Genomic DNA, 26,355 nt, shown 5'->3' with positions numbered 1-26,355 from the left:
GTCCAAGTTCATGTTGAGTCTGCTTTAAAAAAAAAATTTTTATTGATTCTCAGACAGAAATAATATAACAGATATTGTCGGTGAAAAGCAGTGTATCAACAGTGCTCTTTTGATTATCTGTGATCTATCCCAGCTGTGAATTGTATATGTAATCTTGGTAGTATCAACGTGAGCCTCCTTGTGAAGGACTGTGAAGGCACAGCAGCCGCACCCCATCAGACATCAAAGCTGTCCCCAAACACTGCACTTGTCAGCCTCCCTCTTCTGCTCCATGCTCTGTTAAACACGAGTGCAAAAACCCAAAAGGCCCTGAGGCTAGTTTTTTTTCTTCTTTTTTTCTGTTCTGATCACACTTGTCTTCAAAGGCCGCGGCACTCTTGCTGCTCGGTGGAATTTGTGAAAAGCATGATGTAGTAAAACTAATGTTGAAAGTGTTGAGTGGGTATGATAAAATGAAGGGGGAGAAAGAAAGTGGTGGGTGGGTGGGCGTATGTGTGTGTGTGTGTGTGTGCGTGTGCGTGTACACATACATCCCTGAGGAGACCAACAGGAAAGTTCATTTGGGCTGGAACCCCACGGAAACCCTCCTCTCGCTCTCTCTCTCGCCATGCATATAAAATGCAGGACACGCTCTGAAGAGGAATGTTAAATCAAGCCAGAGACTTTCAAAAGAGAGTCCAGTGTGGGTGTGGATGGTGAATGTGTGTGTGTGTAAAGAAAGAGATGGGCAGTAAGAAGAAGCAAGGGGAGGGGTTGTGAAGCCCTCCTGCCTCTTCTGCTTTAGGGCTACAAGGTGTAGAGGAGGCTTCCCCAGCACTGGATATCACAGGGGAGATTGGGAGATCAAAGCAGATTGTCTGGGGTAAGCCTGGTCCAGTCATAGCCCTCATTTGGAAGTCCATCAGATCCACTCACGGTGCTTTTGCCTCATTTAAAGGCAGCCTTTGCTGCATTAAAAACTTCCTTCTGAAATCTAGCAATTTCCTTAAAAAGAGATTGTAAAAAAAGAACCCTTCGCGATCATTCATCTCTTATTGGAATGTAAAATATTCAACGAGAAAGAGTTACTTATTACACAAACTGTAGAAGCAGATTTTTTTAAGCCGTGTGCTGCCTGAACAGTGTACTGCAGTGTCACCTTGTGGCTGCTCCACAATACACTCCTGCAGGGTTTGAAGCATCAGGCAATGACAGTGTTAAGAGAGTCTACACATTTCCACCCCATCAACAGGAAATGACAGCTGATTTCACTGAGCAGATCATCTTCAAATATAGAGAATGAACTATCAGCTGCTGCAACATTCAACTGAAATACAACCCAGCCTTTTCTCAGCACTCTGTCACGTTTGCCTATCTGGGCTCTAAAATATCCTCAGGGCAGCATGCCATGAAGAGAAAAAGGCTCCAGGCTGAAGGCTCAACAGCTTCGGTGATGACTGTTTAGCCATCTGTGGTTAGTGATAGTCTTCTTAGAAATGTCTAATGAAAGAAAAGCATCTGAATCTCACCCAATATGGTAATCAGCAGGAAAGAAGACATGTGGTGTAACTACCAACTTTATGTCTGTGATTAGCAACAAACACATAAAGACCATTTGTTCAAAGCTTTAAAAAGTAATGTTAAATTCTGTTTAAATACCAAGAGAAGATACAACCAAGCACAACACTGCTTTGTAATAATTTGTCTAGTGGTGTTGCTTTTTCAGGGTCTTGGCTGATGTAAAATGAAATGCAAAATTAGGAAACTATTGCAACACTGTTAATTACGGTCGTCCATCGTTAACACTGTACATGTTGAAGAGGCCTAGTCACTGTGTGTTTGGCCAACAGAGAGACCAAGATTTATTTATTTACTTCACATCAAGGCCCCTGGGTAGCTCATCTGGTACAGCAGGCACACACATACATATACATTATATATATATATATATATATATATATATATATATATATATATAGTTTACTCCTCGACGCAACGATCACAGGTTCGACTCCGCTCTCCGGCCCTTTTGCTAAACGTCATTCCCCCTCTCTCTCCCAGCTGTCCTATATAAATAAAGGCCTTAAATGCCTAAAAAAATAATCCTTAGCCATTAGCGGTTAAAACATTGTGTAAGTACATCATAAAAAGTTATTTTAAGTTCTGTAGATCTATAAATGTATAGAGCTGCAACAATTATTTTCACAATTGTTTGGTCTGTAAAATGTAAATATACACTCACCGGCCACTTTATTAGGTACACCTGTCCAACTGCTCGTTAACACTTAATTTCTAAGCAGCCAATCACATGCGGCAACTCAGTGCATTTAGGCATGTAGACATGGTCAGAGAATCTCCTGCAGTTCAAACCGAGCATCAGTATGGGGAAAGAAAGTGATTTGAGTGACTTTGAACGTGGCATGATTGTTGGTGCCAGAAGGGCTGGTCTGAGTATTTCAGAAACTGCTAATCTACTGGGATTTTCACGCACAACCATCTCTAGGGTTTACAGAGAATGGTCCGAAAAAGAAAAACATCCAGTGAGCGGCAGTTCTGTGGGCGGAAATGCCCTTGTTGATGCCAGAGGTCAGAGGAGAATGGCCAGACTGGTTTGAGCTGATAGAAGGGCAACCAGTGACTCAAATAACCACCCGTTACAACCAAGGTGGGCAGAAGAGCATCTCTGAACGCACAGTACGTCAACTTTGAGGCAGATGGGCTACAGCAGCAGAAGACCACATCGGGTGCCACTCCTTTCAGCTAAGAACAGGAAACTGAGACTACAATTTGCACAAGCTCATCGAAATTGGACATAGAAGATTGGAAAAACGTTGCCTGGTCTGATGAGTCTCGATTTCTGCTGCGACAGTCGATGGTAGGGTCAGAATTTGGCGTCTACAACATGAAAGCATGGATCCACCTGCCTTGTATCAACAGTTCATGCTGGTGGTGGTGGTGTCATGGTGTGGGGAATATTTTCTTGGCACTCTTTGGGCCCCTTGGTACCAATTGAGCATCGTTGCAACGCCACAGCCTACCTGAGTATTGTTGCTGACCATGTCCATCCCTTTATGACCATAATGTACCCAACTTCTGATGGCTACTTTCAGCAGGATAATGCGGCATGTCATAAAGCTGGAATCATCACAGACTGGTTTCTTGAACATGACAATGAGTTCGCTGTACTCAATGGCCTCCACAGTCACCAGATCTCATCCAATAGAGCATCTTTGGGATGTGGTGGAACGTGAGATTCGCATCATGGATGTTCACCGACAAATCTGCGGCAACTGTGTGATGCCATCATGTCAATATGGACCAACTCCCTGAGGAATGCTTCCAGCACCGTGTTGAATCTATGCCACGAAGATTGAGGCAGTTCTGAAGGCAAAAGGGTCCAACCCTTACTAGCATGGGGTACCTAATAAAGTGGCCGTGAGTGTATATATATATATTTAATACAGACAAAACAAATTGACACGTTAAAAACAGCTCAACAAAAACTTTGAAGTACATTCAGTGTCAATTTATTTTTGTGCAGCCAGAAAAATGAAAAATAGAAAAAGTAAAACAAAGGACATTCATACTGCTGAAGTGTAGCTTCTCATGCTTGCCCATTTACAGTACATGTTGATCAGATACAAAGTCTCTTTGAACCGGACATATTGACACAATATATTTACAAAAATAACAATAAAACTGCAGTCTCTTTAAACATGTTGACACATTCATAAAAATAAAGCTTTATGTGACACGTTTCCCAAAACTGATCCTATTTACAGTCAAAGATGGAGATGAGTCCTGTCGCACTACAGCTGAGATAACAGAGTGGTGTTGCATGTTTGCGAGTATCAGATTATCTGAAGCATCAAAACTGAAAGTACAGGTTTTTTTTTTTTAAGTTTTTAAACATCTAAAAAGGAAATTTTCTGGTCTTTTAATAACATTTCAAAAAGGCATCCTTGAGTCACAATGACTAAAGATGTAAAATAAGTGCTCTCTCGTAACTCTTGGCTGATAGAATCCTTATTGATGTACAGTTGCATTTCCCTCTGACCACTGTATGTTTTAGCGCCAAAATCATTTTATTTAGAATTCTCTTTTTAGAATAATAATAATTCTTGGTTTAAAATCCCAGAATATGCCACCAAATGAAAAGGGAAATCTTTTTTGAATGATAAGTAGAAGATTAAATCTGCCAACTATTACACATCGATATCTTAACCATTTATTAAAACAAATCCAAATAATTAATCATTTGACAATAAAAAGTCAAAGGACACAATCACTGTCAGTTTTAACAGCTGTCGGCAGAGCAAAAAAGGCACAAATAAATATTGGGCATCAATCCCTCTATATTGGCACTGGCAAACTGTAATGGCCACATTTTAGGTAAAGTGTAGTTTTGCTATCAAACAATAAATTGCATCTCTCAATGTCCACCTTTCTACACCACATACCAAAAAGTGATAACATTCAGTATGGACTACAAAACGTGACTAAAAATCAACAGATGACAGCAGCATGATCGTAACTACACAACCCAAAACACAGAAGCCCTAATTGATCAGAACCAGTCTCGATTTTACCTCCTTTCCCCAGCAGACGACCATAATGCATCTCTGTGTATGCGTGTGTGTGTAAATACAGTATACTGTGTGTGTGCATCTGATCAGTGTTCAAATAAACAAAAAAAAACACTCAGAAAAATCAATCCTCAGTGCAGGAACTCCACATCATTCATCTGTCTAGCTCTTTGGTTTCCAAGCCTCTACAGTGCATCAGTTTCAGGTGTCTCTGGGCCCTTCAGACTGGCTCTGCTCCATACCCTTCAACTTGTTTCCTCCCATCACGTCTCCACTCCAGCTGATGAAGTTGGTGTCCTCCCTCTCACCCAGCCAGGTTCTCCTCCTTACAGGCAGCTGTGAAGAGGAAGAAGAAAGGCTTAGGACAAAACAGGGACACGATGCATGCATACTGTAGCATAGACAGGATTACTGTTACTTAACTCAAATCGTGTCTGAATCCTTTTGTCCATTTTGATTATTAATAATCATGCATAAAGTCACCAGTGGCTTGATAACCACTCTGCGGCAGGATCTCTCCCAAGAAATATATGCAGTATCTTTTTTTTGTACAAATCAATAGTTCACGCAACGTTTAATGACTAATTTTACAATACTACCCACTCCAGTGATGATACAACCAGCATCAATTAGGTCAATAAAAGTAGGAGTAAGCATAATTCTGCCCACTAATCTGTACAACATGTACATAAACAACATTTTACTTTGTTTAGACCCAGTGAGAAATTACAGAAGACTAACAAAAATCAAGGTTGTGCTATTCACAGATATAAATGATATACATGTTTCAATAAAGCCTGGCTTGAAAAACTTTTGAGGGTATCAAAACAAAACATGTCAATCAATCAAAGTAGAGAGTGCTACTGGAAAATAGAATTGCATCTACTAGAAGCCAAACATAAATTGGCAGAAGTTATAATATGTAAAGCATGTGCATGGGGCAGCTTATGCCTTCGCTTACATTTAGACCCAACATTTGTGATTCAAACCACTGTGGAAAACTTTGTTTCACAAAGCTAAATTACAACTGTACACCACAGGTTTTAAATACAGCAACAATTGACTCATCTTGTGTCATAAACAGAGTTTGGGTAACATACCATCCCCACCAGACTGACAGCTTTAGGGGGCAAAGTGGCAACAAACCAATTTCTAGCAGATGTCACTTAAACACAGCCTGGTACAGCCTCTTCATGTTTTCTGCAATTGTGCTCCTAGCTGTAGTTTACAAACTCGGGTATTTAAGATAGAAATACAAGAAGGAATTGTTTGATAGGAGAATCGTCCAGCAAAGACCTGAAGCTGGTCTTGATTCAATTCATGACACAAAGCCTGGTTTAATTGTGTGCTCAGTTCATGTTGTTAAACTTGGCTTTCATCCTCACATCCATCCCACTTCCATTCATCCCAATTTCATTCCCAACAAATCACACCACAGTTCTTGCTTTTCTCACAATTAAGGTATTTGGTGAAAACTCAAATATGTCCAACAAATACATACATGTACAGATCAACGCACTACATTTTCCAATGATTCACTTTGAACATTCTTGGTGTGAACATGCTCTTAACCAGCTTGGGAGGATGGTAAAAATGCCTACTCCTTTGTGCTGCATGTGAAGGCAGCAGAGTGTCCTTTAAATCTGTCCACCTATGAACTTCAAGTACAGACACAATATACCAATGTGTACATCTCTATTCACCCTGTGAAGCTGCTGTATAATGAAAAACAACTTCCCGACATGTCAAAAATAAAATATATGTCAATGCACTGGTGAGAGCAGACATGGGATTTGTTTAACAAGCGGCAGTGAAGTCTCTTGTCTTAACAAAAGAGGATGACAGCCTCTTCATCCTCCCCCAATAATCCACACAACAGCATCCAGCAGGACAACCAGGACATCATGCACCATGACTCCTAGCTGCCAGTTACAGGCAACAGCCAGGTAAGATTCAAACGGGTGTGTTTCCTACCTGGGACAGAGTTAGAGGGTGGGGTGGGGTGGGGAAGAGGGCTCAAGGTCCGGGACAGAGGGGGAGTTGGGGCTAGCAATGCTGAGCATCTATACCTGCAGGGCTTAGCACCAGGGCCTGGAGGATGTCTGACAGGGAGACGATGCCCTCGATGCTGGAGTGCTCGTCCACCACCACTAACCGATGCACCTGGCAGAAACACAAAACACACAATTACATTTCACATCAGTCCTGAAGTTATGTCTGCGCAACTAAATGTACGTATGTCTACGTCTTTGCGTTTCCAAAATCTCACTTCTGCTTTGACTATTCTGTCCACAATGGTCTCCATGGTTTCCATCTTATGGCACTTCATGACCCCTTCAAAGTACTGGGAGCGATGTTTCAGAGCCTGCGTCACTGTATTGTCCAGGTTGTTGTAGGTCTTCTCAGCAGCCAAGTTCTGCACGCAAACATGACAATGCATTGTAGAAAAAGAGACAATAAAATCCCAGAGCAGGTTAGCCTCTTATTTTTGGTATTTTGTTTCTTTAAAAAACAGAAGTTGTCAAAATGTCAACTCACAATCACATCAAACTTGGAGTAAATATCCACAACTTTGCCTGTAACATGACATAAAAAGTAAGTTCATTTATTATCATTATTGTTATTATAATGCTTTGTCAACACTGATGTTTGAGATCTTACCCGACTCATCTACCACAGGCAGGGCAGACACTCGTCTCTCCACAAAAATGTTGAGTGCTTTGATGATGGGCGTGTACGGGTGGATGAAAGCGATGTCGTGGTACGTACCAATACCCAGCTCCCCGAGAGTCTGCTTCATGAATGCTGGCTTTGGCATTTCACACATCTGGGGAACAGAAAAACAAACACAAACACAATGAGGCAGGGACACGTCGAGTCGGTTCACTCTCCCACTTCATTTCAGTAATGGCCTATTTTATCAATGTCCACATTGACCACTAGAAGGCAGCAGACAAATGAAAGTGAGGACAAGACCACAGAGATCCCAGCAATAAGCAATCCTTATTATCCTATATCATATAGATTAAAATAGTACGGAAGCTAAACGCTCATTCACAGACAGACTGGCAGTGACTGTGTGAGACTCACAAAAAGCTGGAGGAACTTGAGGATCCTCTTGTGTGTGAGAATATAAAGCGCATTCCCTGTGACGGGGTCGATGACAGGCAGGCGGTGAATTTTGTTTTTGATGAGGGTGTACACGGCATCAAACAGGCTGCAACGCAACACACACACACAATGACCAGTTACAAGTAGCACGAACAAATCTGCCTACATACATACACGAAGATTCATTATTCATAGTGAGACCACGTACCTTGCATCAGGTGATATGTTGACCAGAGGTTTAAATGTTGCTTGTAGGTAAACCTCTGCAGCAAGAAATATTAAAAGTATATATATTTTTTTAAATATGTTTTCTTATAACAGAGATATAATTTGACATTATGCATGCTACAAAGACAGTATGATCACGATGCTAACCTCTCCACGTCTCAAGCTTATGTTCCTCTAATTCATATATTTGCACCTGAAATACAAGAAATAGACATTTGTTTAAGAAAAAGACAAACTGAGAAATCCTTCTTGGACCAAGAAACAAATCTCGTACAAACATGCCCTGTCAAGTGGACCTACCATTGGTGACTTATAGTATCTGTGTAGTATGATGATGAAATCTGTGATTGTCAGCATTCCTGCAATGAAATCAGAATCTATAAACACCGTAGAGCGGCGTGCCTGCGGGCATTGTACGATTGGATAAAAGAGCTGCTTACAAGGGCGTGCTCCAAACACCACATTGCTGCCCCCCCCCCCCCCCCCCTTCGCTTTATCCTCACGCTGACTGTGCATTAATTATTCATTACAGGCTGACTTGCAATAAACTCTACGCAGGGAGAAAAAAAAACAGCGGAACAACAAAGTCTCCTTCTAAAATAGGGTTTATTTTTTAGAGTCTATTTTCTGTTCAATATTTTTTCCATCCTCTCAGAGGTCAATACAGAGAAGCCATTGCTGTGTTTAATGGTTTATGACCGCACCAATGACTTCTGTTCAATTTAGCATCTTACTCCACTAGACATGACCAGCAGCATTAATACACACACACACACACACACACACAGACTGTCCTCTGTTCAGTCAGCAATGACCCAGCAAGAGAAAATATGAAATTAAAAACGAGTAATTAAGCATTTTTTCACACAAAACTAACTAAACTTTGGAATAAAACTATGTAGCCTCCATATTAAAGTGCCATTACAGGGCTTAAGAAGCAAGTAAGAAGATTAAAGGCATCTGCAAAGTTAACATTTGTTTGCTAAGTTCTGTGTTTTCTTTGGAGATGGTATTTAACGGAAAGCTTGGCAATTACAACAACAATGTGTAAAGAGTACGAAAGCTTTTTGCCTCTAAAATTAATCATTTACGTCTCAATGTTAAACATTCCTAACTTAGACCTAAACATCATCAAATATAAGAGCAAGAAAACTATAAACTAGGAAAGCAGTATCCCAGTCACTTTAATAGACCCGAGATTCTTTGAAATACAAATCGTACACACTATAAAATAATTATTTTAGTGTGTGTTGGGAGCCATAAATATCATGCAAAATTGGGCTGGAAAGGGGGGGGGGGGGTTGACTGACAAACACACCCACAGACAAAAATCTGTTGACAGGTTTATGGTTTCTTACCCACAAAGCTTTGCTTCTCTGTATCCCATAGCGGAGCTGCTCGCACACCGTTAGCGACCAAGGCAAAGAACGCTTTCTTAACCTGTAAGCAACAGTTCAAATGAAAAAAAAATCCAATTAGATTATACACAATACTTACACGATTATCTTTTCTGGAGCTGAAACACTTCATCTATTAGTTGATCAACAGAAAACGAATCGGCAATAAATCGATCCATCAATTCAGTTGGTAAATCAGGCACAAACAGCAAATACTCACTGGTAAAAGCCTCTTAAATATTTATAATATAAGGATGTGCTGCCTGTGTGGGTTTTATATATGACTTTAGGTTCAACATGTTTAGGTTTTGCACTGATGGTGGGCCACAACAAGACGTCACCTTGGACTCTCTGAACTTGTGATTTGGCCATTTCATAGATAAACAAGGTGACAAGATGACCAATTAAGGGTCTAATCAAAAACAATCTTTGGTTGCAGCCTTCATCATCTGATGACTTTTCTCTGTCACATTCTTATGAGGGATGTGTTTTTGTGAAGTACTTTGAGAAGTATGTTCTAAACTCCTAGCAGCTTTTTGGTGGTTTTAGTATTTCCGTTTCAAGTAGATACAGACTCCCAACTCTGGGCTTCAGTGGACTTAGTGGTTGCAGATCTACACATCAAAGAGACCTCCCAAGGATTACTGTTTAACAGATTTACTTTAATCAACCATTTCGTAGAAATTGCTCTGGGGCAAACACTCACGCTTAATTTACTGAATATTAACTTTTGCTGGATGCCTTTTTCGGTTCTCAAGCAACTTTTATGTCATAAATAGGTATGTCTGCAGGCAAAAGAAACTATTTTGTCAAAATACTAACTTGGAGCGCTGTGTCGAACACCACCAGCTTGGAGCTTGTGGGGACAATGTCATAGCACTTGTGGGATTTCATGAAGCGCATGTAAATATCACTTTCAGGTTCAGCAGCTGTAAGAACAGGAAAAGCAGGATTAAAACCTTTTAGAGGAAGGAGAAATCTCACAGGGAATATATAACGACAGCCTGGAAACAAAACACTTTGAGAGCCTAAACAACCATTACAGGTCTGGTCCACTTACAGCCACTTTACTGCTCCATCTTACGGATAATTAAGATCTGCTTTAAGCACTAGCAAGCACAAAAACAGTGGAAAAACACAGACAGCCAATTACTGTAGGAATGTTGGAGGATGCAGTTTGAAGATTACAGTATTGTTTTCCCCACATGTTTACTGACCAATTGAAATCAAGTATAACGATTTTCAAAAAAATGCTCCACAAATGTAAAGTATGCATCATGGTAAATTCAAAATGGATTATAGGCCAGACAATTCTAACTACTGTGATTAAATATAGTCCTGTTGACTATCACTCCAGCATTCCACGTCTTCATTTATCAAGACCGCGGTGTGAGATTCTCATTGAAACCAGATTAAAACCCCATTCATTTACAAAAACGGGTCTGTGGTGGTAACAAACCGGTCCGGTCCGTCGTCTGCAGAGGATATCCCTCCAATTTGTGACACAATATAGCGGATGAACCGTCGGGTTTGATACATCTGTAGCATGGCCTATTTTTTGGCTAGAAACAACCAAAGATCCTGATGTTATGGAGTCACCTTTACGTCTGATCACTAATTGCGTTGACGTTCGTAAAAATGAGAAGATATATCGCATTGGGACACTTACCATCATCATCTAGTTCAAGTTTCTCCAGCATGCCTTCGAATAAACCGTAGACCTAAGAGGGGGGAAATGCAGAAGTGTGCAGTGAAGATCGAAGCAAATCCTCACAACAACACACGGCAGCGCCAGACAAAACTTTACTGTAAATTGTGAGTGAGCAGCAGGGTGAAGAGGCTTTTCCCCAGCGGCCTGAGCAGACGTGAGCACGCTGAGTGAGGTGTGCAAAAAAAACCCAAAACAACCACGCAAACAACTACAAAAACGTCGCGCGCGCCACCGGCGTTTCACAGACTACATGAAGACCCTTCAGTTCCGCTAAATATACACAGATAACGTGACATAAACCGGTAACTATAGAGCTTCAACTTCAGTGGCACATTATTATTAGACTAGACACACCCCTTAAAACTCAGAGTGGAACAGTCCTGAGCCATTTGCTGCAGCAGGGGGGGGGGCAATGTCTACACGGTGCTCAAACAGCCACTACACAGGCGTGCGAGGATGAATCCCATCGCAATAAATCAGCGGAGTCCTTTGTTATATACCGAACAACACTCACCACCGGAAAAGCCTTTCGTATGTACAGCGTGGAGAAAAAGCAGGAAGCTCCGCGCGCTGTGGACACACCCCTCCATGCAGAGCAACCTGGGTGCTTCACCATATTAGGAAATCCCCTTACGTTGCTTAGCAGCAAGAAGCTGGGGATGCCTTGTCACATCGTCAAGAGTTAATTTCTGCTGACAAAACGAGCAACATGGCCGAGCTCTACAGAAACAACTCATTGGAGCCTCAGCACAGTGGCAGCAACATTAGAAAATGGCATGCAAATTCTACTATTTGCATCTTGCACAACATAGGCGAGCTCACAGCATGAAATATGCTGTGTCATGCTGAGAGATTTGAATACCAGTGTGCTTGTTGATACACGATTTCCTTTGGTCACTATATTTGCAAGTATATTCAACAACAAGCCACTGCAGCAGTAGATGATGCAGATGCAGCAGAAAGCCTGCATACCTGCTCTGGGATGCTAGACAGCACCCCAGTGTCACCCTGCAATGGTGACACAGCGCTTCTCTTGCCAACAATCTACTCCTGCACCTTCATAAATCTTACCCTGCTGCATCACAGCGGGCACGCAGCCTCTTCTAGTATGACAGCAGACAACAGGGAAGCAGACATACTGAAATCCGTTCAATTAATTGGATTTGGCAAAAAAGTAAACTTTACAGCATCCGAAGATTATTTTGTCGTCTCTCTTATGAATTAAGGAGAGGGCGACAGGCACGGACTTGTTGTTTTTCAACCACAACCGTGAGTCCTTGGGTGTTAATATCAACAGTATACAATGATGGTGATGAAATATTGATTTACCCTCTCTGACTAGAATCCACAATCACTCCCTGTAGACACGTTGAGACAGACCAGATAATTGATCACTAAATGGACACACTAGCTCTGGGAAATCTAGTATCACACCCCGACGGTGGTGAATCCTCAATAACGCCCATAATGAAAAGCTTTGTGAACAAACCCTGAACTAATACTTCTCAGCTGATTTAGCAGGAGCAGTCAATTGTGCACCCGCTCAGTCTGAAGTTTAATGCTGAACATATAGCTTCAATGCCAAGCCAATTTTTATATTCTTAGAGCAAATAGTGCAAACACAGCCCTGGTGACACCACACAGCATGCCCCAGTGTCAGAGCTAAAATGAAAGAGATTTGCATCATCCATGCTTTCTCTTCACCACTGTCCAAGTCAAGCCTCATGACACTGAGTAAAGCAGCGCATGACTCATGGACAGACCGTTATGTTGCTACAAAGACAACAATGGTTATTAGTTTCAACATGTAATAATCATACATTTTTTTAGAATGCAGGACTTAGTTCAACTGATACTGAAGTAGTGCAAAGATATAGCATTTAACCGCAAAGTCTGTCACGTATTCAGACTTATTTTTTAGTGAAAGTAATAAATATTTCACTTATTTTAGAAATTCAAAAGCATATGCTATTTCTGAGCTCCAGGAAAATTCAGTAACTACTTATTAACTCATACCACCTTCTCCGAAAGCTAGAAACCAGAGCGGTGGAACAATACCCTAGTTTTGTACCTGTGGTGTGAAATCTCTCTGCTCCATGTAAAACTCTTCAAACTAAATGTATGTTTACATTGCTGACTGGTGAAAGAAGTTGCATACACTTAATGTATTTGACTGAGTCATATCCACGTGAATTGATTGTTTAGAGTTCACACGCAGGGACAGAACTTACCCGAGGCAAAGTTATAATATTAAGTATCGTTTTAAAACAAGTAACATTTTTGCAGTTGGACTCACTTGTTGCGAGGTAGCGTAAGATGTCACAGGGCTCAAGGAAGGGATCGGTGGTTTAGCAGACGGAAGGCTGAGGCGTTGTCCTGTGTCTGGAGGTGTGGAGATTGAACGGGATCGATAGCTCGCCTCCAGGCGTTCGGGGCTGGGCCTGCTTGGCTGGGCCTCCTGGGTAAACAACGGTTGGCTGGACGCCTGGGTTGGCGTGGTGGGTGGTGTGGAGAGTCCAGAGGCTGCAGAAAGATAAAAAGGTCCACAACAGATGCCACAAATTATCTCTTGTTTCTCTCAATGTAAGTCCATCCTTCGTTTTCAGGGACAATGAAAAGCGGCGTGTAGATTGACATCTCGGATAGGCTAAGTTGGCAAGGCTGAGGCGCTACACCGGTAACTGCTGCAGATACCATCACTGCTGCCACATGCTATGACAGGGAAGGAGTGCATATCTAATCCATCAGGGACTGAGAGTGTCCTAGGTACTAAGAAAGAACACATGCCAGAGATAAAGTCTCAGCCCAGTCACTGACAGACATGGATGCAAAAACCACCATTAGAAAGATAGATGCAAAACAAAAGTATTTTAAATTTAAATTAGCAGCATGTGTTAGCTTTAAAATGTGTCTTCAACAAATATTTCTTCACTTTCGTCACTCTACTGTCATTTACTGTGGGGCTCCTCTTTTGTAAGGAGTGTGATGCCTTATTTACGCATTGTAAATGAAAAAAGAAAAAAGGGTAGTTTATATATATATCTAGATATATATCTATATATATATCTAGATATATATATGATATATATATATCTAGATATAGATATATAATATTGGTAACAGCAGCCTTGTCTTTACACAGCTCAGCCTTTTCCTAAATGCCACAGGTTTTTTGTGGTTTATATTTGTGTTCCAGGCTATTGGTGTTCACTGATTAACACTGACACCACTATTCTGTTGAAATTCACAAGAGTGGACCATGACATACAAACTGCTGTGTGGGGTAGGTTTGTACATATCAAATTATTGTAATTGCTTATTATTGTAAGGGATAGGCTTACAAACAGTGGTCACTTAAGCTGATGTGTTACTGTCCAGTAGGCTACTCCGGATCTCTGATAAATAAGTATAAGTGGAAACAACCTTTTGTTTTCTTCATAATGGGTTGATTATCTCGAGAGTAAAGCTAATTTCCTTGAGTTAGAAAATAATTCACTTGAGGATAACATGCAAAACAAACAAAACAATGACCGTTCTCGGCTTTCGTACATTTAAAAAAAGGCTGTTACATTTCAGAGGCCCTTCAAATTCACACTCAACCTACACAGGTGTTTCCACTTATTTTGCATGATTAGACCTGAGCAGAAGTCTAATTAGCCAGAAGTAAAAACACCTGTGGGTGTACAGAGCCTTTTTATTACATTTGCTAGTACTCTCTCTCTTTTCACACTCACTTTAAATTAAAGAGACTTTCTATCTCAGAGAGAGGTGGCTTGTGGGGATCAGTGGCCTAAAGCTGAGAACTTGTCTTGTGGGTTGGACATCATTAGACTTTTAGGGTGACAAATTGACGTCTTTACATTAATATGTGGATAGTGAAGGAAATATAAAGGCTAAAGAGCCTCCAAACAAATGTGAATAACAAAATGGAATATCACAACAAGAAAAAATAAATTTAAAAACTTTAATTTAAAAATCATTGTTTCACCTATCCTTTTTAAAATAATACTGGAATAGAACCATGAGGTTGCATATATTTGTACACTTAGTTTTACAATTGTATTTTGATTATATAAAACAGCTTACTCAAGGCGATGATTATCCATGTGGCATATTGCTCAATAACACTGCAGTGAAGTGACAGCTGCTGACATCTGCATCACTCCGTTTTAATGAAAAATCCCTTGATGGCACTCCAAAGCTCTAATTTATTTCAATAGATGCAATGAAAAGCGATCAATAATGGATCAATACTGGAAAAGATAATCACAACAAATCGTGTAGGTTGTCTTTTCTCTGTTCCTGGCGTCCCTCCACAATAACTAGGCCGATTACAACATAAGCAGCCGCATTAAACTCCAGTGTAGCAGTCAGCTGTCTGTGACGCAGCCCTCACATGCTCTTTCATATCAGGCATCACAATCTTACGCAGGGTGACATGCGACACTCCCCCCGCACCGGTTCTACCACGCTGACATATTTGTGAGTACAGACAATGAGTGATATGTTTGATGAGGACCAAATGCTTTCCATTACAAAGCCTTCTACCCGACTTCAAGTTGACTTTTATCACACCTACAAATCCAACACTGAAAGGCAGAAAAGCCAGTCTGTAAATGACACATGAGGACAATAATCAATTTCATTAAATCATTTGACTTGACTCAGTAATATGTTACAAACTAAGATCATTATTAAGTAATTAAACACTTGACGGAGAAATTAAGTACTTAGTATCATCATTCAAAGGTTAACAACTTGTGTATACTAAAATATCTATCTATCCATCCATCTATCTATCTATCTATCTATCTATCTATCTATCTATGTATCGATATGAACCAGGACAGAAGTATCCATATTGTGATTAGGATGGCACATTGGTCTTAACTAATTTCCTGTGACTTTTCTGCCTTCTAAAGAATACTGTTCAAAAAGAGATTTATAAAAAGTTACCAGATGTTTTTCCTAAATGAAGTCCTTTTTTCTTGGTCTGTCCAGGCACACTTCACACTATCTCTTGACATTTAGTTGGCGTGCACCGGCCCTCTTTGGCGTGCTTTATTTCCGCAGTGTAGCCTTCTTATTTTAGCCACGCTGTTGTGGCACATTCCACAGGAGGAGATAACAGCAGGGATGGGAGCCCTCTCCTCAGCCTGGTTTATACAGGGCAGCTAGACACCACAGAGGAAATGGAGGCCTTGCTATAAGTGGTCCAGTCCTTCTAACATTACACACGTAAAAAAAGTACTACGCAGTAATTTTTCTATAATGTAATATTTTAGAGAGAAGCTACTTAAGAACACACAGATAAGATGCACTTATGCAATGGACAGGGCTGTCTACGCAGGGAGAACAACATTGATTTGTAAGGTTAATGTCTCCATAGCCTTGTAAACCGAGTAAATTGCCATTTTCACATCGCTTTGTTATGAAACTATTTGAATTAGGGATAATACGATTGGTTAAATTAATCAATTAGTTGACTCACAGAAAATAAATCTGTAGATACTTTGAGAATTGATTAACTTCCAGCTTCTCAATTCTGAGGATTTACTGTTTTCTGTCTTATGTGATAGTAGACCGAATATTTTGGGGTTTTGCATGAGATATGTGAAGTGTTTCAAAAGGTGTGGAGGCTGCCCGGAGTGTAGCAGATTAGCAAAAGCTATTCATACTTGATTGTTACATTGAAATGTACAGCAAGCTAACATAACATGTTAACATAACACCCATAAAAACAGATCCTCTCAACAGTGGGTGTCCCCTGAGGAGTCGACAGGGTGTTGTCAGTCAAGTGGGTCTACATTAACCCTGGGAGCAATGTGATCCTCATTGGTTGACATCAGAGCGGTAGCGAGGCTGCTACAGGCCCAATGGATGTGGTGCTACAGACTGATCTGGTCAGCCATGTAACACAATAAATCACAACTGTGAATGGCTATGTTTGTATGGGCCCACTCGTCGGAACTTGTGTGTAGATTGTGAAGCCATATGTTATATCGTCAGGGACAAAGCAAAAGGGGTTTCAACTAATTTGCTAGGTATACAATAATACAGCACTCTGCAACAAAGGACGTGACTGTTCAGCATCTCATTAAAGGCAGGCTCATTATTACATAGGTGTGCAAACAGCATCATGGCAAAACAGCAGTCACAATTCAAACTGAAATACAAAATGTTGTTGAGAAGCACACATTCTGAAATTTATCATGCAAATGTCAGCAGTGACATAGTTGCACTTCCATTATGTAGAAGCTCTGGCTCAAAGGACTTATGGTTTACGCTTAGGTGTCACCACGTCGTATATTGCCTTTCCGATGAACTCTACATCTTTTACAACCACATTTGGACGTACACCATTGTGACAGGACTCTGCTCTTCTCATCTACTTCCCCGAGGTCAGACTGGCTCTAAATCAGGACCTGTAAAGTCTGTGATAAAGCACCACTTGAGCGCCTCACAGGGTGTCCCAGTGCTTCACACATCAAGCATTATAAGCTTAAACATTTGACAATAGCTGCCTTGAAGGGGGATTTTTGTAGTTTTCAACCTGGATCCTATTTTCCCATGCATTGAATTTAAGGGACTAATGTGAACAAAATCTATGAAATCAGTCCAGTATTGAGCGGGAACACTGTACCCGGCAGCCCCAAACCAGGCTGCAATGTAATCATACTGGGCAATAGCGACCGCCAATGTGCGTCCACTAAAACGGCTTGTTTTTGCCAGTGACAGGCTCAGATTGTTATTGTAAGTGTCTGACTACATTATGTCCGTTCTAAAATCTCACGTGGGACTTGTTGGACAGCGGTGTGGAACGGGAGTGGGGAGAGAGGAGGGCTTGGTAGAGTTTGTTGTTTTGGAGAAGAGAAAGCTTTGGGTTGACCAAAATATTTTCAATTGCGCATTTCTGAATTGTGCCAACAGAATGTTGAGCTACCCTTGGCGCATCGTCCATTGATATTACCTTTGGATACGAACAGGCTGAAGTTGTGCTACAGCTACAAATGGATCCTAACCCTCTGGTCCAAACATTGCACCTTGCAGACCATTGGGGCTGAAGTAAGTTTTAGTGGGGATAACTCCTACCGGCCAAAGAAGTGATGAAATCCAATACCAAACATTTTCCTAAAGAAAAAATGTAGTTCCATATGTAGAGAGCTGCAGACAAAGCAGAACTAAGCTACTATTAGCTACAGCTACTGTGTTGACCTGGCATCTGTAAGTAAGTTACACAAGAAAACATGGCAGGATGACAGCAACTTCACTTTACACATTTTCTTCACATTGTGTTTCGCATCCATTTTCTGTCACTGCTTCTTCTCAATAAACCCGAAGAAATATTATCAATGGAGATACAGTCTCAACTTAAAATGTTCTTTTAGCTAAAATGCTTCCCGTCAATTTAAACAGTTTTCAAAATGGAGCAGCTATTCTGAAGCGACTCCCTAAGGATATGGGACAGAAATAATGACCTGGCACTGTATCAGATAGAGTGGCTATAAATTACTTCACCATGTTGACAGGAGTACTTCAAAATAAAATTACATCAGTCACTGGTTTAAAATTTAATTAAAGAAGATGTATTGATCGAGCACAATGCATAAAAGCATCATGCAGTATTTTGTATTTAGCAAGGTATACTGGAGCTAACCTCTTTCCTTAGGTCAGCCTCACACATAGCTTTACCACTTTGGTCTGTGACTTCCTGTCCCTTTGTGCGAATGTACTGCATGCATTTGTGAAACCGGAGACCGGATATAGATTATATGTTTACTGTCAGCTAAAAACAGATCTATACAAAACAAAAAATAGATGCTCTCTCTTCATGACTTTTGCCAAAAGAAGAATAACTTGAATGTTTAAACTTAAGAATATATTTATGCAGGACTACTTAAGTTTAAAATAAATGAATCTGAAATCTTTATAATGTAATGACCTTGCATTGTGTACTAGCATGTGGCACACTACATGAATATAGTTTGATCGTAAACATAAAATATTGGAACCCGAGAGGTTACCGGACTACTGGAAGAAGATGCAGGAAAATGGAGCATGTAAAGAGCACAGCACATTACCAGAAAGACATGCTGACTCGGACTGATGCCGCCCTCCTAGCCCATTTTGCTCCTTCCGTTTCTTGCTCCTCCTCAGGCTGCCAAACCTCTTCATGAAACGCAGTGGGTTGTGGGTTCAAAACTAAATTTGACAACGACAAACCATGTTTCCACGATAGGGGTGCAGAGGTGGGTCAAAACTGTCTCAAGAAACAGTCACTCCATTTGATGACAAAAGTACAAAAAAAGGTTGAAAGGTATATCCAGCTGACGTCCACAGATCTAGAAAACGATTTTGAAGCGGTTTAGTGTGTCTTTAGAAGAGAAATTGTCCTTTTTATTAAACTGATCACCTTTAAATGAAGGATAAAGAATATGTGGAATAGTGTTCTGGATTATTCTGCAGGAAAGAAACTTATTTTGGCTATTCCATGAAGTAGAGCATTCCACTTTTCTTTGGAGCCAGCAGTGCTTAGATACAAACAGAAAATGACAACCGCAGCAAGTCACCAATATAGACTAAGCTTGCATCCAGGCAAAAAAAAAAAATCCTCCTCAAGCAGCACAGAGCCCACAAGAAGCAGTCTACTGTGTCAGCTCATAGGCTTGATGGAAAAGGCATGGCGAATAAAAGCTCTAATTTCCACACAGCTTCAGCTGAGAAATGTCCCACTCGCAAGTAATGCAGAATTAAAAAGTGGGGAGCACAGCCGTGTCAGTGCTGAAATTGTCAGGTGCAGCTGTGGGTGGCGTCTCTTTAATATAGCACGCATGTCAGCAGCCTGTAAAAGGAGGCCAGTCCATGAAAGATACACCAGTGATTGGCTCAGGCTGCACATCTCCCCGCCCACCCTCCACTGCCTTCCCTTTCCCAACAGAGGAAAAGTAAGCACAGGCACATCTGTCTCACTCTGTCTTCACACAATGTAACATACATTCAGGATCATACAATATCAGCTTGTCCTGAGATAAAAACTACAAATAAAGACACAAAGGGTGTGGTTTTAAGCCAGGAGTCCTGCAGCTCTGTCATTTGTACGGTTGGCTGTCTGTAACTTTTGGGGGCCTGACCTTTAAGACTGCTGAGGCCAGCCCCCGTCAGATGACAGCAGGGGGACATCCTATGTTCTGTCAGCTGACCTAAAAGCCTCCATTCAATACCACTAGTCTCCCCTACCCGTAACAGATGGCCCACTCAGTATTCGCTGCTCATATTAGCGACAGCATGTCCAGTACATATCTCAATTAACATGTTATGCAAGTGTTTCCCTCCGCTCAGTGGGTCAATGGCTAATATGAGCGAGAGGTTGAAATATTAATGATGAAAACAGTCACCTCAAACATCCTGTTATACTCACTGTGATAATGTTTCCAGAATCATAATAAAGCTAGATCACTTCAGTTTGTATTGAAGGTTGCTAAGTTTCAGATCCATGAGGATTTCAAATACTGTCCATGGTGTATTTTGTTAAGCTCTTCCCTAGCTTAGCTTCCAAACTCAAAATAATTCTGTCCTTGTAAGGTGTGCGTTTTTAAATTTGGAAAGTCAAAACTGCCCAGTTCCTTTATTTACTGACAACATACAGCAGCAAAAGGAAGAGTCAGAGTGAGGGGTGGGGGGTAGCTCCTGAGAGTCTGGTCACTTCCAGATAAGGGTATGAAAGTACCACACAGAGACTGACAATGACCAGGCGATGGGAAAACCATCACCTAAAAAACTGTGCAAATTATTAAAAAATCAGATCTTCAGGAACACATGAAATTCAAAAAGAAAAAAACCCTCTATGTTTACTAAATAAGCATTAGTAAAATACTGATTATAATAATGTAGATCTATAAAACTGAACCAAAAATAAAGACAAGACTATGCCTTTAGCACACCCTTGTGGTGAAAGCAGGGTGCCCTCAAAAACATCCCACTAATGAAAACAGAAAATCTGTTGTGCCCACTCAGTCGCTGTATGATCCTCCTCTATAAGCATACTTTGTTGCTATTATGATTGGCCCCCGTTCATTTAAAGCCACATTATTAGTCAGAAGAGACTGAGAGGATATAATGTTTCGTACCACATCACTCTAAACATCCTGAGCAGCTGGCACAAGAAAGCTGTAGTCATTGGTGTGTTTTTAGTTTGGTTGCTATCAATAACAATCTCCAGAGGAAACCAAGCATGCCAACTCTGGCCCTAATAGAGCTATTCCATCAGCCAGTGCCAAACTGACCCTGTGCGTAGGAACATGGTTGTATGTACGAGCCAAAAACATATGACTCATCTTTGTGCCGTTTAAGCTGCTTCCAGCAGGGCTGTTTTTATTATGTAATAATCAGCCATCCAAATACATGGAAAAAAATAAGAGCAGCCTGTCAGGTCTGTTCTTCATAAAACAAGGCCTTGTTCTGCCTAGCCCAGCCTCATTTCTACCTCTTAGCGCATACCAGTATTACCATTATGTCATTAATGAGTTTTTAATTTGGAGAATGCACTATGGCTGGACTCCCAAACGTGGGATGCCAAACCAGAAACTTAATCTAATAAACTGGCTTTGAAATGCACCACTTAATTCTAGGATTTTGGAGCTAGAAAAGATCCTCTTTGATTCTGACAAGAAACATAGCTAACCATCTTTTTTTTTCCTAAGAAAGTTGTTGACATCAATAACAGGGTGACGGATGATGAAGGTACATCAATCTGCACCCCAAATGATCGCCAATCTGTCTGACAAGGCTCATGACCATGTTGGCATGATGGGAATTGCAAAACAAAACAGTGGATTATTCTCTTTTGTTTACCATGATGACATCTAGGCTTCTACTTCCTCATTGGCACAATGATGTGCAATGTGTGTAACTGAAATGCTGCATGACATGTTTTTATGTCAGTTCTCTCACAAGCTGCAAAATATCTGAACTCCTGAACTCAATCAGATGGACACAGGTTCCTGTATGTGGCCTTACCTCGTACATAGAGCAGGAGACCCACATAATCCTTGAGATAACATAGTTTCATCTATTGTCTTACTTCCTCTATAATTGTCTTCCTCCTCGACCCAGTCTTGCACAAAATAACATCAGTATTAATGCGCGCCTTCACCAGAATAATACTATGTGCATAATTACCGAAATCAAGTTGTAGTACATTTGAAATTACAACAGTCAGAGTGGTCAACATGAATGGGCAGTCAGTACAATGTTAGCTTTTTGGACTCACCTTTCCTGGTTCTGGAGAAGATTTTGATGCTTGCAGGTGTGGAGCTGGATGAGGAGCGGAAGATGCCACTGAAGCTTAGGCGGCGTGGGGACTTTGGTGGGGAGTCTTGATGAGACAGAAAGGGGAAGATAGTTTTGGGGGAACCTGAGCTGGCCCTCAATTGCACCGGAGCAGACTGAGAACATAGAGGCAGAGAGGCGCTGGCCGGGCTCCTCGCAGACACTCCTTTGGTGGGGCTGGCTGAACGGGTGTGACGCCCTCCCTGAGAGACAATGAAGAGGCACCTGGTTTTTTCTTGCACTTTTGTAAATGTATGGTTTGTGTTCAGTGTGTACCCAGTGTGATGTGAGACAGTGAGAAGCTGCAGAGCTATGCTGTGAAAAAAAAATGTAGAGAAGAGATTTATTGTGAAAGGACAGCGGCTGATTGCACTTTTTGTGGTTGCTTGCTATTTTGGTTAATTCTTCTTTTTCACATATGCAACACTGTTTTGTTTAGTCAGCCACATTGTAATGGCTTTTCATAAAAAACAGAATGAGGATGTGAATACTGTAGGCAAAGTGAAAATATTCTTTCATTATCCATAAAAGTTACTGAAAAAACAACAATATTGATTCTGGACTTTTCTTAATTTGAGCCGATGAGGAAACCATATTCACAAATTTGCAATTCACGCTGCATTCACAATGTTTAGCTACTGAAACTATTTCATAAAACGTGGCACAAATCTAAATCTTTCTCTATTTCCCTCTAAGACATTCTACTTTCACAGGGCCTCATGTTTAATGGCCTCACCCGGAATACAAGTCAGTAACAGCACAATCAGGTTCTCTATCAGAAAAACAACACTTATCTTAGTTAAACATCAGTGAGCATATTTTTCATTTGGACTTTTTGTGCTTATAAGTCTGTCTTTGCAAGGTCAATATCATGTTAACAGACTGAGCAATTCTTCTGTGCACATACCAAAACAAAACAGGAGACATGGCAGCCAATCTAGCTAGAGACAGAGAGTGCCTCCTCCCACCACTGACGGCTGTCTGCTCTGGATGTGCCAACAACAAAATCTTTAACCATTTGTGGGCTCTGATAGGAGTGGGCGAGAGCGTTATAATATGTAGCAATCTCCAGCTCGGAGGTTGTTTTTACAGAAAACAATTAAACAAATTAAAGTGTAGTGTTTTGATAAGATTATTGGTTCAATAAAAGCCAACAGAATAACCAGCCATAACAAAATAGATGACGCATGATGATATGAAGTGAAAAAAGAACCATTGTACTGCACTGACAAACAAGTCAAAAGGCAAGAACGCTTTTATCTGGTCTCCTTAAAAAGAGTTCAGAGTTGTATTTGCTTAGAGGCTGGCCCTACTCCATGCACACATTTCTGTTTAAACCAATCCTGGGACAAATCAGAGTGAGAGGGAGTACACACCCATCTTTTCTGTTTACCAAAAACTCTCACTCTGTCATTGTGCAAGAGCTTATTAAGGCAAGTGAAGAGCTATCAGGGTTTTGTCTGAATATACTGTAGATTAGCTGTATAAAAACAATAAAAAAAAACACAGGAGAATGCAGGTTTTCATCAGCGTTACACAAATGTTGCTAAGACAAAACTGAAATTTGCGCTCTGGTAGATTATGATGTAGAGATCAAGGGTTGTGTTAAAATCAATCAGAGCAGACAGAAAGAGGCTGCTTTCTTGCAGAAAAATCAATTTCTTGTATGTGATATTGCTATGCCTGGACACAGTGGGCGTAATGTTACTGTAAGGCAGAGAGGGTTGGCAAAATATTTTGCTATCCCAAATCCATGTCTAAAAGCCAAACAAGAGCCAAAGCGACAAGATAAAGCATGTGCTATAAAAAAAAAAAAAATGCAAGCTTGAGAAAACAGACAATTGGCAAGTAAATCAAAAATCATGCCACAAAAAAAAAAAAAATCAGGAAAATAATGTCTGTACCGTCTGAGCGCCCCTTTTGATTGAGCCACTTGTCTCCACTTGTGAGGAAGTAAGCGCACCTAAATCCTGCACATAAAGCAATGTCAAGGTTAAAGATAAACTTCCTGGAAACACACAGCAGAATAACACAATTGGAAGTCATAACAGATAACACAAGCCACTACAAGTTTCACAAAATGGACATTTGGTTCGTCATCATGAATTTGAGTTAAAGTGAACATGCTTAAAATGCCAGAAATGTTTCGCCAATGCGGAAAAATTTGCGAGCAAATACAACACACAACCTTTCCCATACCAAGGCAGGGCTGGTTTTTACATTCCATGCCAGCGCACTGCAGCAGAAAGCCAGTTTAAATACAGTATAATATGGTGACCACCTATCCAACCTGTTCTAATGTCTTTCATGCAACTGTATCACTGTTTCCATCAGGTTGAGGTTGGGGAAGTTTATGTGGTGATGGAAAGCTCCAACATCCAACTGTTAAACTGTTGTATTTCAAAGCTTACTTCCAATTGGGGAAGTGACTATCCCAATCTCCAGCTGAACGGGAATGCGTCAGGAAAACTCAAACGACATTTTCAGCTGCATTTTTGTTATGCCGTTTTCCAACAAAAGTACAAAAAGGCTAATCTTAAATAATGACCAAAATCTCGAACGCCAAAGATAGTATTCATTTGCAGTTAAGCTGGGAAAGTGTTCTCACTACTCACTTCTGACTTTGCAAAAAATGAAGGTTTGATAAAGCTGCAGTGATTTCATTCACTTAAAATGTTTTGTAGGCTTGAAAAGAAAAACACATCCCCAGACATTACTGCCCACATTAATGAATACAGGGATTTTTAATCACTGAAATGAAGTGATCATAATGAAAATATGACTTTGGAGCATATGTTGGTTCTTCTGAAATGTTTCCTTTGCTTGTTATTACTTGTGCTTCCTCACAATACTTACATGCATAGAACATAGGCATATTCTGTAGAATAATAGATAATAAAACCATCGTCATATATGAGCAGATTTGCTAAAATGGCTTTACATTAAAGTGTTACTATAGGGCAAACTGATTAACATGTTTAAGGAAGAAAAATGTCTAACATTGATTTCTAATGGTGCAAACAGCCAACTGTTTCTAGCAAACGTCAGGTCCACTTAACATAGTCTTAGAAAATAAATGCCATGTATGTTGTGGCAGCTATGGGACTGATGAACTGAAAAGTCGTGATAAAGAGACAGCTGTCAATCATGCACGCTCTTCTACGTCGCGTGCGAGTTCAAGCGGAGATGCAACCAAAAAAAAACAGCTCAAATGTCATCCCGTCCTGATTTCATGAATAGTTTGCGAAAAAACAAGCCCAGTTGGATTTTTTTTTTTTAACAGTCACAGTAAGAAGCCACATTAGTTGATACTTCACCGACTCACTGGCATGTTAATCCGAAGATTTCTCTTCTTTTTTGGCATTTTCTTTGAGCTTTCCTTGCTGGACTCCCTCACCGTGCTTCCCATTTTCTCCAAAGGGGCGAAATACAACAAAAGTGCGCTAAATGACTGCTGTGTGGCGAATGTAGACCACTAACAGCCGCCTCCACCTTCACTTCAGCTGCCGCCTCTTACTACGACAACACTGTGGCGCTGCCTCATCTACCAGGAAGTAGGGTTGGCAGTGAAAAGAGGCAGGGCACCGCAGAGCACGCATCTTCAAATGAGTTCCAATGCTGACTGTTTACAGGTGTTATGTCGCAGTCTGAACCCCCGAGAAATGTGTCCCCCGAAGGTGTTTACGGCTCGGTCACGCCAGACACAAAAGAAAACAGCAACATGGTCACACAGTCCAATAACCTGCCTACAGTTTCTTACAAACTTGATGTAGGCAAATTTTATCACACGCTAATTTTGTGAAGTGGGGCTGTAAATGTCCGATTTTTGCTTGTCATTTCTTAATTCAAGGCATCACACGCAGACACACGCACACGCGCACGCGCACACACACGCGCGCGCTGACACACACACACACCACACACACACACACACACACACACACAATCATTTCCTTGTACCGAGGGCACGTAAAAGACGTTTCTTAGGGGAACTAATTTCGACACAACAGCATGT

At 40.9% G+C, this 26,355-nt stretch overlaps 1 protein-coding gene across 7 annotated transcripts; it reads right to left on the bottom strand.

Moving 5' to 3' along the window:
* Positions 1–3,487: 3,487 nt before the first annotated feature.
* On the bottom strand, positions 3,488–25,918 carry LOC116698656 (5'-AMP-activated protein kinase subunit gamma-2). Of its 7 annotated transcripts, none has more exons than XR_004334271.1 (16): positions 25,666–25,749; positions 24,245–24,310; positions 22,282–22,543; positions 13,309–13,535; positions 10,971–11,022; positions 10,124–10,230; positions 9,263–9,344; positions 8,205–8,263; positions 8,052–8,097; positions 7,885–7,939; positions 7,656–7,782; positions 7,227–7,392; positions 7,104–7,141; positions 6,835–6,981; positions 6,540–6,728; positions 3,488–4,901 (listed from the first exon to the last, which is right to left on the bottom strand). XR_004334271.1 is itself a non-coding variant. In XM_032530697.1 (16 exons), exons 1-16 carry the CDS (start codon positions 25,747–25,749, stop codon positions 4,870–4,872), a joined length of 1,644 nt encoding a protein of 547 aa, XP_032386588.1. In that variant the 5' UTR covers positions 25,750–25,918; the 3' UTR covers positions 3,488–4,869. The 7 variants fall into 7 exon arrangements, 6 of the variants coding, with proteins under 6 accessions (XP_032386588.1, XP_032386589.1, XP_032386590.1 ...); XM_032530697.1 differs by having other exon boundaries at positions 6,635–6,728; positions 25,666–25,918; XM_032530698.1 differs by lacking the exon at positions 24,245–24,310 and having other exon boundaries at positions 6,635–6,728; positions 25,666–25,910.
* Between the last annotated feature and the right edge of the window lie 437 nt (positions 25,919–26,355).

This window comes from Etheostoma spectabile, chromosome 12 (assembly GCF_008692095.1).
Source record: "Etheostoma spectabile isolate EspeVRDwgs_2016 chromosome 12, UIUC_Espe_1.0, whole genome shotgun sequence".
Lineage (NCBI taxonomy): Eukaryota > Metazoa > Chordata > Actinopteri > Perciformes > Percidae > Etheostoma > Etheostoma spectabile.
The sequence above is the reverse complement of the archived record's forward strand: the minus strand, read 5'-3'. Positions and strand labels throughout refer to the sequence as shown.

Excerpts from the sequence above, each read along its gene's own strand:
- LOC116698656 (XM_032530697.1), bottom strand. The coding sequence starts at position 25,749 with ATGGGAAGCACGGTGAGGGAGTCCAGCAAGGAAAGCTCAAAGAAAATG. Across the intron at positions 13,536-22,281 it reads CTTCTCCAGAACCAGGAAAG|CCTCTGGACTCTCCACACCA; the intron begins GTGAGTCCAAAA and ends ATCTTTCTGCAG. Across the intron at positions 8,098-8,204 it reads GATACTATAAGTCACCAATG|GTGCAAATATATGAATTAGA; the intron begins GTAGGTCCACTT and ends CTTGTATTTCAG.